This window comes from Centruroides sculpturatus, unplaced genomic scaffold (genome assembly GCF_000671375.1).
Source record: "Centruroides sculpturatus isolate CEXI.00-Female unplaced genomic scaffold, Cexi_2.0 scaffold17, whole genome shotgun sequence".
In the NCBI taxonomy this organism is placed as follows: Eukaryota; Metazoa; Arthropoda; class Arachnida; order Scorpiones; family Buthidae; genus Centruroides; species Centruroides sculpturatus.
Window position 1 is genome coordinate 1545609 of NW_019384462.1, and position 12437 is coordinate 1558045.

The window sequence follows — 12437 nt, forward strand, 5'->3', positions numbered from 1 at the left end:
CGGCATGGGCGGTACACCACGGCCCTAACCACCTTTGCATCTGATCCCGATATAGAACCGGAGTTCGACAAAGCTGACATCATCGACACTACGCCCCACCTGGAACAACTAAAATGGCGGGAAGCTATATCCATCTGTAAGGCTAACCACCGGACCACATGTATAAATCGGAAGGATGAGATTAATCTTTCTATAGCGTGGCAGGCCCTCATAAACAACGATCTATAAATAGCAACATCAGCGCACGATTGCGCATGACCATCTTAATGATCGTTCGTTATGCGAGTTTCATATTTTTTGTTTAAACATCTGCGTTCTATTTTTAGATTCGGTTTTTATTTAAATATCTACGTTCCATTTTTCGAAGTGTTTCGTCGGAATTTTTTGTCTACCTGAAGAAGAGCTAGTTGGAAAGATTTTTTCACGCAAATTACACCGGTAACAGGTTCAGTATTTAGTATGTATAGAAATTTTAATAAAATACATAATGCAGTTATAAAATATTAATTTTTTAAGTAATTCAAAGTACGTTAAAATATGAAAATAATCACACAATACGTATTTATATTTTAAAAAATACAAGGGAAGCGGCACCTCCACAGCTTCCATGGACAGCATGCAACTGATGTAGACCAATTCCGCTACTTTAAAACATGGGTAAAGTCATGGGAGGTGATCTATAGTATCCCATGTTTGTGTAAAAACAAAAAAGTATATGTATATGGGAAAGCTATGTTTCCATAGCCAATTTTCTAGTTGTGGTTTTTCTGAATATAGCAATGAAGCGGCAATAACACTTAAGCATGAGAATTCACCCCTATATTTACATATTGAAGAAAACAGTTGTGATATCGCTAAACAGAACATTAAAATATTACATAAAGAAATGAACAATTATAAAAAGAAATTTATAAAACATCATTAAATTATAAAACATAAGAATAATATAAATTTAAATAATGGTACATTAGTTAATACAAATTGGGGTGATGTAATACTTTTAATTGGCTAATTGCAATAGTAAAATGTAGTAAAAGGGAATCTTTGTAACTATTGGTTGTGCTTATTGTACTATCATTAAGGAATTTTAATACAGAAAGACAGTATTGTTTATTTAGTATAAATATGATTTATCCAACAACAATAAATAGTTTATCAATACTTTTAAACAGTTTTAATAATTAAATTTGTAAGTTAATTTTTAAAAGTGATAAAGATATCAGTCAGATTTGTGATTTAATATACAGTAGAACCTCGATTATCCGGACCTCTATTATCCGAATTTTCGATTATCTGGATTGTTCTAAATAAAAATTTTACGAATTTGCTGATTTGCACTTGGTGAATTACGACACTGATGTACTTATGTATTGTATGTGATGGAATGCATAACCTTTTTGTTTCAGCAACGTCTTACCCAGCACAGTGGTCCTAAACTCTAAAAATAAAACTTGACATACGTATTTATACTTTATATTCAAATACCCATAATTTAAATTCAAATTACATTATTTCTATAACCAAGGGCGACGTAAGGCATGGACGACGTGGGCCACCGCCTATGCCTTGCGGTCCGAAGGGCTTCGCGCCTCGAAAATTTATGCATTACTTAAAAGCTGCGAATGCGATGAAAAAATTTTACATGTCATAAAATGATAAATAGTTTGTCAAATTTTTATTCATAAAAATGCAGTTTCAACTGCTTTTTATTTTATAAAATCTGTCTTCTTGCACCACTAGATGGCCTTTCAAACACTAGGTAGTCTGTTAGCGCTGGTCAGTAGTAGTCCAAATTCAATAGAAACATTTGTTTCTTGAAAATTTGATCACGATTTAAATACAGTATTTATTTTTAATATTACTGATATGTCATTGAAAAGAAAACATGTTGTATTATCATTAAAAGACAAATTAAAGTATTTGTTTTGATTATCCGAATTTTTCCGTATCTGGACTACCTTAATCCCCAATTAGTCCGGATAATTGAGGTTCAACTATATACTAATCTAACTTATTATTTTATGAAACAAAGATGATATTCTGTCATACTTAATAACGATATTAGGATGAATGTATTGGCTATATTTCTTAGTTTTTCAAAGTATAAACTATTGTTTGTTGATAGAATTGTAAGAAATTTCACTTGAAAAATTTTAAGAGTCATTTCTTAACAAAAATAAACTAAAAAATTTTGTCTTTAATTGAATACATATATTACACTAAAGCCAAAAGTATTTAATCATCATTTAAAAGTGCAAAATTCTTCAGTTATGAGAGTTTATTATTTAGTAGAATTATAATTGTATATTTCTAATAGATTTATAATTTTCAGCTTAGTTTATACTCTAAATCTAATTTATTACTGTATTTTACAAAATAGTTTTTCATATTAGTTAATGAGAATAAATATAAATTGTTGCTGTTAAATTTTTTTCAGCCAAATCAGACAGTGCCTCAAGTTAAGCTAACCTTAGCCCATGATGGAAGTGTGATTTTACAGTCACATAATTTGTCGTCTTCAAATGTTCCTCAAGGGCAAGCTCAGGGTCTAGACATTCAGACGAGCACAGTAACAGTATCACCGTTTATCAGTACAGCAACTACGAGTGCAGGCTTTATGACTAGTACTACGCAGAATCATTCAGCCTTGCTGGCAAGGCTAAATGCTGCTCCTGCAGTTGATATGACGTCTTTGAATTTAGCTGGAAGTATATGTACTCCAACAACTGTCACTTCCACTATTACAACAACTCCAACCATATCACCATTAATTCCTTTAACTGTACAAAATATAAGTGATGGAATTGTTCCAATTACAAGTGCTCAGTTCACTACTCAACCAGCAACGACTTTATCTACGCAAGAAACTATATTTCAGGATTCATGTATGCCCATTGTAAATTCAAACTCATCTTTGGATAATGTAGTACCATCATCAAGAATAAATCATGTTATAGTAGGAGTACAAGTTGCAACTTCTCAAAATAGTTCTTTACCAAGTGTTAATTCTGGACAAACATCTCATATAATTGCTACTTCATCTATGGATACTGTTGCAGATAATTCAGCACCTGTATCAACTTTAACTAGTAATTTACAATCTAATGGAATTCCAACTAAAATTACTCATGATATCTCACAAGGACTTCCCTCTAGCAATATAGGTACGATACAAGCTACAGTAGTTCCAAGTCAAAACATTCAACTGAATGTGCCAAATCAACAAGTAAGTAAATACAAATTTAAATTACATAATCAAATTTTGCTATATTAATAACTAGGATATGTCCAAACTGAGCTGCAATCAATAATTAGATAGTCTTGTTATTAGCTTAAATTGAATCCAAATTCTTATTCTCTATCATATTTGAAATTATAATACAGTGGTACCTCAGGATACGAAATTAATCCGTTCCGAAACTCATATCGTATCATGAAAATGTTGTAAGGTGAATCATTTTTCCCCATACGATTACACGTAAAACCAAATAATTTGTTCCAACACGAAAAACACTCAAATTAAAGCTAAGTTGTACATTAAAAAAAATAACTATAGTAAGGAAAACACTGAAAAATGCGTTTTGTAGTTGTAAATGTATAAATAACCATAATAGAATAATAATTGATTAAAAAAAAATGCGGTTTTATTTGCACTTTACCTTTGAGGATAGATGACGGTGGAGGTGTAAACTGGTGGAGGAAGAGAGGGAGAAGGGAAATGATACTAAAACTTAACTTAAAAATAACTTAACACTAATGTTTTAATCTTTTCTGTTTCATTTTTTTTTAAATTTTTTATTCACTGCTTTTTTGCTTTCTTTCCTTCATTTCCACCAGCACTTTCACTGGATAGAGGTTGCTTCGTAAAATATCTATCCAAAGAGGTGTGGCTTTGCCTACTTTTTAAAATGTTTCTAAAGTGACTTAGGCAAATGTCATTAACCCGAGCGGCAATACGGCCAGTGTGAACCTTTTTGGGATGTTTCTTTTCAATAAAATCAGTCATTTTCTGATAGAATTCCTTTGTCGAGCAAGATCCTTACACGACGAAGCAAACGCGCGGACCAAGACCGATGAACAGAAGTGAATAAAAAATGGTACTGCGAACTAATGTGATGTTGTATGGTGAGTTTTTGTTCGTATCGTGGAGCAAAAATATGTTCGAATTTCGTGTCGTATCCTGAAAATTTCGTATGCTGGGACGTTCGTATCCTGAGGTACCACTGTAGGTTAAATTTTAAATTTAAAACACCAATTATAGTTGCTGGAAATTTTGAATTTATAATTGTTTTTTATTTATCTGACTCTCAACTGATTTGATTTTGAGAATAAGCAAATTTGTTAATTTGAATCAGGGCTGTGGAGTCGCGTAAAAATCTACCGACTCCGACTTTTCCTTACCATCCGACTCCGACTCCACAGCCTTGATTTGAATAGTTATTTTCTCATTGCAATTTAATGTTTATTTTTTTATTTCTTCATATTTTAAATGCCATTTAGTGAAAATTTGTAATTTCATATTAAGATCAAGATACTGTAAATAATAAATGTTCTAATTATATCTGACAACTAGATTTTCTACATAATAATGCCACTTAATAACTTTTACTTTAAAATCATGTTTTATACAGTTTTAAAAAAGATTTGTATGGTTTTAAAACAACTAAATTATATCACTACAATACAATTATTAAAAAAAACTATACAGTTATACAAGATAATGCCCTAACCATAGTTTACCTTTAAAACCATATAAAATATGGTTTTAAAGGCAAACTATCAGCCAGTCTCAAGCTTGAATTAAATGGGGAGGGTTGGAGAAAGACTTGGTGGCCTGTTTCATAAAAAGCTTTATCAGATTTCTTAGACTTTCCTGAAAATATTCCAAATGTAGTATTGGAAGGTAGATTTCCTGAACTGGAGGTGCTGAGGTAGAACGACAACCTGTTTTGAGTAGTTGAGATATTTATGACACGGATAAGGCAAATCTCTCAGTAATTTTATCGGCTGACGCGATCAACAAAGAAACAGTTTGCACTTCACAAATTTTTACAAGATTGGAATGTGGAATGCTTAGGGCATTAATAAAAGAAGACAATACTGTCAAGTATGAAATGACAAGACTTAATGTCAATGTCCTCAGAATAAACAGATTACATTGGATTGGTGGCAGTTTTTCACTCACCCTATTTTATGCTTTACTGCTCTGGCCATGACAAAATGGCACAGCATTTATGATGCAAAAAGTTAGCAAAAGCACTGGAAAGTTTTGACACTGCCAACAACAGAGTGATGGTCATCTGTATATATAGAAAAATCTCATCTCAGCGTTCAAGTTTTTCTGCACCAACCTTCCTTTTTATCTTCTATGCTGAATCTATCATGCGCAAGCTAGATGCAAAATAAATATCATTTGATAGAAGAAAAAATAAGAAGATCCACATTTTTTATCTGTGAGGTCAGCCATTCATGAAAACTAGGATACTAAAAACATTCTAATGTAATTCATATAGAAAAATGGTAATGCAGTGGTCTAGATGTTTATTTCTGTAGGCAATTCAAGATTATAAAAAAAAAAAGAATACAGCAAATGATCAGAGTAGAAGTTAATGGCGCAACCATTTTTAAATTAAATAACAGAAAATTTATTTTAAAGCTCTTTTCATTATGTATAACCAGTTATGTGCTTCTATTTTTAAACATGTTAATATATTTTTTAATTTTTTGTTTTAAAATTGTGTTGCTGGAGAAAGCTTTTGCAATCAGGGCTGCGGAGTCGGTAAAAAAACACTCACTCAATTTTAGTAGGTCAACTTTGACTCTGGCAAAATTAAATACCAAGTCATTTTATAGTGGGCAGAGGCCCTCATAGGGGGGTACTCTACTCAGAACTCTGAAAGAAGTCTGAGGCATTTAACCAAATACTTTTATAGTTAGTATTTTTAATATTTAACTTGCATTAATATATATTCATATTAAAAATTAATTTTTAACAAATACTTAATAAAAGGAGAAAGGGAGCAATAAAATTCTACATTTACATATATTCAACAGCATTTGCACTTCAATTTCACCCTTCCAGAAGTGTTAGTCCAACTAAAATGTGTGTGATGTAGCTACTTCAGCCCCTTGTTCAGAAAAGAAAAATATGTACTCTGATCAATTAGTCTGGCTCGTTCAGAAGTACAGAGTATTTATTTAGAGCAGGGATAATAAAGGACTGATTCAAAAATATTCAAATTCAATTGGGTCAAAATAATTTAACTACTAAACACAAATACTACAAAGAATACTACATATTTAATAAATTAAATTGATGCATTTTGTATTTAAAATAAATGAATTATAACAAAATACAAAAAGATTTTAAAAAATTAATAAATATATAATAAATTTTCTTTCATTTAAATAAAAAACTAAACTAAATTTAAAAAGTGGGAGTCGGAGTTGACATTTTTTCCGACTCCGACTCCTCTGGCCAGAATTTTCTCCCGACTCCGACTCTACAGCCCTGTTTGCAATACTGTGGATGGCAAAAGTAGTAGATGCTTGATTACGTGAAACCTGAAATGATACAAGAAGTCAGATCATCCAAGCTTCATCTGATTATCTTGGACATGTAATGCATACTAATTTGCTTGTAAAACACCTCGTGCTGGGAATGGTCAGGAGTACAAAGAGAGCAGACTGGCAAAAGATTTGTTGGGTTGATACGATCAAAGTGGACACTGGCAAGAACATGATTGAATTGAAAGAGTTGGCATAAGATCACATAGTACAGAAAGCAATAGAACAGAAAATATAGTATAGCCTTTGAAATTATCAAGGAGCAGACATGGCTGAATGGATAATACACACACACACACACACACACACACACACACACACACATCTATATATAAAGGCATTATATTGTCTAATTACACTAGGGAACAAAATGAAAGCTTTTTTTGGCACACAAATGAAAATACCTGATCCTAATAGAATTTTTAATGCTATTTTCAAATATATAAACAGTTTTTCTCCATCACGTCTAGTTTTTTTTGTGACAGCCAGTTTAAATGTAAAATATATTTATTTAGACAATATGCATACACTTATTTATTTATCTTGTCTAAAATGGCAGGATTTGAAGCTTCTGCTATGTTTGACATTTGGTGAATCCCTCTTGAGTGTCCAACAGTAATCAGCAAGCATTCTTGAATTCCACTGGCCCTATCAACATAGAAAAGAGGAATACCTCTTTTCTATGATGATAGAGATTATCCAAGAAATTTTGTGCAACATCTTTGAATGATTTCCATGCTGACTTTTCAACTGCACTTAACAAGCTTTCAAATTTATCTTCTTTAATTAAAGTTCTTATTTGTGGTCACATGAAAACTCCTGCTTTGATTTAGCATCACTTATACAAGGAAATAAGTTCACTATTTATCACACCGGAACTACTAAAAAATTTTACACACCTGAACCATTTATGGTGTGATCACGCAAAAGATCGGTAAACAAACGTTTTCGAACCCCTTCTGGGTTCTGCTTCAGGTTCCAATCAGTTTCTATAAAGACGTTCGATATCCGTTAAAGTAGAAATTTGTTCGATCATGTCGTTTAAAGCTTGAATTTGAGTTGTAGGTTCGAATGGATTCACCTACAACTCAAATTCAAGCTTTAAACGACATGATCGAACAAATTTCTACTTTAACGGATATCGAACGTCTTTATAGAAACTGATTGGAACCTGAAGCAGAACCCAGAAGGGGTTCGAAAACGTTTGTTTACCGATTTTTTGCGTGATCACACCGTAAATGGTTCAGGTGTGTAAAATTTTTTTTATACAAGGAAATTTTTCCTTCAAATAATGAAATCCAGCATTGTTTACATTCATTGCCTTGACAAAGTTTTTGAAAAGTCCTTAACTTTATACGAAGTGGAGGTAGAAGAATCATGTCAGCATTGAATAATGGGGCATGAACAATATTTTTCTGGCCAGGAATAAACATTTCACACTTTGGCCATTCCTTCTCGACATAATGATTTTTCTTGTCTTTGCTGTTCCACTCACACAAGAAACAACAAAATTTATTATAGCTAAGCTGCAAATTCATTAATAATGCAATGACTTTTAAATCACAACATACGATCCAATTGTACTTGTGACGATACATTTTTTTAAGTAAGAGTTTCATATTTTCATAGGTTTCTTTCATTTTAGTTGAATAAGCTAATGGCACAGAAAAAAATTTGTTTCCATTGTGTAAAAGCACAGCCATTTAAGACTAATCTTAGGCAAATCAATGAAAAGTCTCCATTCTGTTGTATTATGTTTATGATCAAGTGCATTCATCACAGCACTAATATTACTGTATTGCAATAAATTAAATCACTCTCTTCAGAATAGTAGTCTTGAAAATCTTCTTGACAGTTACGAAAGAAACTCACCTTAGTTGTCTGATGAAGTAAATTCCAGCCTTTCAGTCGAGAAGCTGAAAGTTCAGGCTGTTTTTTTAGACATGTTCAGATCTCTAACAAGATCATTTAGCTCATCTTAAGTTAATAAATGAGGTTCACAAGTAGAGCTCTAGCTAAGGTTGCTAAGGGGTTAAGATGCTGCCCTGCAGTACTGTTAAGCACTATGAAAAAGTCTCAGTCTTGCTTCTGTGTTGTACTAAAGAGAAATGCAAGCAAACTTTATGTTGAAGATTTTCTGTAGTGCTGCAGAGCAGCATCTTAAGCAGTAGCTAGTTTAAACTTTAACAAGTCTTCAGCTTTTTAAATCCTCAAAGTTTTGAAAATTGTTTCAAAACTGAAGATTTAAAACCCTTTCGCTGTTGCTTGATATAGGATCGATGGTTTTGAGCATCAAGTAAAGTTTCTGTACATTTTTACTGCATTTACCTGTCGACATTGATATTTTAATTTCTTCTTTTAAAACAAAACAAAAACTGTCTTTTTCTGAAGGAGTTGTAACAAAGCAAATGGAAGACTTTAATTCTTGCATTAAAATTAGTCTCAGTGTTGCTGGTGTGCGCACCTTCGAGTCGATGTTACAATTGGTGTTGAATCAATTGATTCTTTAAGTTGAGTGCTTGAAGAAAGATCATTTAATGAGGATTCAATATCAGAAGAAAACATATGAGCATAAAGCTGATCCAAAAAACAAATAACTACTTCTTCTGTTGAATATTGCAACAGATAATGTATTTGTGTTGGTAATTTAAAGTGTTCCAAATAGTACAGTGATGAAACAAGCAACATATTATGATGTTTTGAAATGTTCTTGGAAAGACTATCAATGAATTTGTGATTTAGATGTGAGTCAATCTAATCTGCTTGAACTTAGTGCCTTGTTGTCGATCTCAATTGGTTTGAACAAAGAAGTCAACTCCCTAATACATGCAAAATTTTGGTTGATGAATTGCTCCAGCTTTTCCAGCTCAAGTAAAGCAAATTTGTTTGGCTTTTCCAATAAAAGAATCCACTCAAACAACAGCACCAACGAGTTTCAATGCATATTGCAATCAAGAAAAAGTTTCAGATTTTTTTCAACGATTTCAAGCGAAATCTTTTTTAGAATTTGCTTTAGTTTCTTTATTCAAAAATTTTGATCAATTTGTGACATTGTTCAATAACCTTGAAGAGGTCATCATGGAATGAATACAGATCTTTGATAAACACAGTTTATACTATCCATCCATCTTCAAACTCTGACATGACATCTGTTTGTTTATCAGCAGATCGTTCTTGTCTGTCTTGGTCATCTTTGTCTTCATTGTCCAAGTTCTCATTGAGAAAAGTCAAATGTGAACAGCTTGATGGTTCGACATTGGAATCAATCATATCAGATGGTAGCATAATTTTATGAGAAAAGACATTTTGTTGCCAAGTGAATCCAATGATTGTAGCAAAGCTGTTCCTTCCGATTGGAATAATTGCTTATGATGGAAGAAAAAATTGCATGTTTGAACCAGCATTATGTGTGACTCCAAATATTTTTATTGAGTCAATTCTGAAATCATGAAGTTTGAGTTGATGGCTTCAACAATGAGCTGACCAGTAGCATCTTTGAGAGATGCACAATGTCTCACAACTGCAGTTGAAGAGGTTATCTCTTCGAAACACATTCCAAAATTCTGTTTGGTGAACAGCTTGGCAAGGACCAAAGGAAATGAAGTGCCCAAAAGTCCAGTTACTGTACTTAATGGCTTATTATGATGTAAAAAGAAAAGAAAATGTGTCTTTGTTTAAAGATGAATTGGCCTTTAGTATGAACGTCGACAAATGGAGTGGTATCAACAGTGAACAGTATCTGAAAATATCAGTTTGAATCCCAACTTGCACCGCTTTACACGAGTATTTCAGATAATGTCTCCTTTTGAAGAAATCCAACAATGCTTTGTTGTTTTTGGTTGAGAATTTTTACATTTGATAACTTCCTATTTTGAAATTCTGTGTTTATCAGATGCCAAATGGTCAAACAAAGTAGTAGTGCTGCCATATGTTTGCAAGATTGCCTGACAAAGACTGCATTGTGCAGAACTTGAACTGAGATGAGTGAAAAATGACCACATTGGACTGTGCAAGTTGGCCACAATCTACAAGTTTTGAAATTGATTAAACAAGAAATAAAATAACCAAAACAAACCTTTTGCCAAGTGGTGACACAAGAAATAATTTAAAAAAAAAAAAAAAGGAATCCGAATCTGGCTTTTTAAATAAACACATTCAAAATTAGACCAGGCAAAACACATGCTACTTGTAGACAAAATATTAAAAAAGTGAAAAGATTTCAAACGTTCACTGTATCAAAAATAACCAACTATTAATACTATTCTGCCATAGTCGTTGAAGACGTCGTTTATAGATCGAAGCAGGTTTTGCTCGACGGGAGTCAGTTTCTTCACCGGAGAGGGATCTTCTTCTAACGTGGAAGGGGTGAGAGTGCGTTTTCTCTTTCACAATCATTCATGATTCGATGTTTCGAACGACATTTAAAGAATTGTTTCTTTAAACGTCGTTCAAAACATCGAATTCAGTTTTCTGCTCTTTTTCCAAAGAAGAACATCATGAACGATCGTGAAAAGAGAAAACGCGCTCTCACCCCTTCCACGTTAGAAGAAAATCCCTCTCTGGTGAAGAAACTGACTCCCGTCGAGCAAAACCTGCTTTGGTCTATAAACGACGTCTTCAACAATTACGGCAGAATAGTATTAAACGACATTCGAAGACACTTCGTAGGAAGAGGTAGAACACCAACTATTAATGCCATCCAGTGAGAAAAATATGCCCACTCAATCAAGAATGTAATATAGTTATGAGGAAAATTGAAAATCTGCTTTGAAGTTTACTTTTACTATTGTATATACAATTAATGTGTACAATAGTTTTAAGAATAAAAATGTATTTGCTTCCAATTATTGATTTTTAATTAATCTTAAAACTGCCTTTCGGTGAATTTTATGAATTTTTGAAAATATTCTTTGCAAGAAGTCACTGCCGGAGGTTAGCTTGAAATCTTTATTGTAATAGTACTTCTCCCAGTATAGATACAAAAGTTCAAGCAATGGTTCCAGTGCTGCATGGATGGAAGAATGGAAGACATTGACGGGCATGGAAGAAGACCCTCTTAGTACTCACAGAGCAGAGTTTAAGAAATATCACCTCAGCATCAGCTACTTACTCAGTATAGTTGAGGTTTTTTCTTCTATTCTTTCCACTTTGTAGGTTCTAAGAGGGTCTTTTTTCAGGCTTATGGGTTCAACCAAATCCACAATGGGAAGTGACCAGGTGGAGAGACAGGGCCTTGACATATCTGGGACAGACCACCCTTGAAAACTTTCTTGGGTTTTTGACTGCTCAGATTCAGTCCCAGTCTCCCAGAGGTAATAGGCTGATGTCTTAACTGCCTTGGCCATCCAGTTTGTGGTATAGTTGAATTAAACAGTATTTACATGCTTGGAGCAATTACAGCAAAGCTTTTATGAATTATAAAAAAGTAATGGATTCACTTACAGGTTTATCTTCAGTAATGCGAAACTTTGGTTAATGAGGATTCTACTGAATTAGTAAATGCATTAAAAATATACAATAGCCTCTCATTATATCACGCTTTTCAGGAAACAAAGAAAAAGCGCAATATATCCGAGTACTTAAAATTCTGGTCTTTTACTAAACAGATTATACACGCTATCCTGTATTCTTTCATCAGCAAGTGTTTCTTATATAAAATAAGTTTAGTTTTTCAATACTCAATTTTATTCGTGGTTATATTGTATTAAATAATGTTTACATAAACATTGACACCATGAACACCCATTTTGCATTATTGTTTCTTTAACAATGACATTTAAAGATAAATACTGTCAATATAAAAATAAAATATCAGCTGCGCTTTTATTATACAGTACTATATTATTTCACAATAAATCGCTTATTAAAAA

The 12437-nt window shown here is 32.7% G+C and overlaps 1 protein-coding gene across 6 annotated transcripts in view; it reads left to right on the plus strand.

The window, feature by feature from the left end:
* LOC111620911 (mucin-5AC-like) overlaps positions 1-12437 on the plus strand; it is a 63568-nt gene that overhangs the window by 38752 nt on the left and 12379 nt on the right. For all 6 annotated transcript variants that reach the window (XM_023362936.1, XM_023362938.1, XM_023362937.1 and 3 more), the window contains one exon: positions 2438-3226. In XM_023362936.1, coding sequence (XP_023218704.1) covers positions 2438-3226 — 789 coding nt within the window. The remainder of the gene's footprint in view (positions 1-2437; positions 3227-12437) is intronic.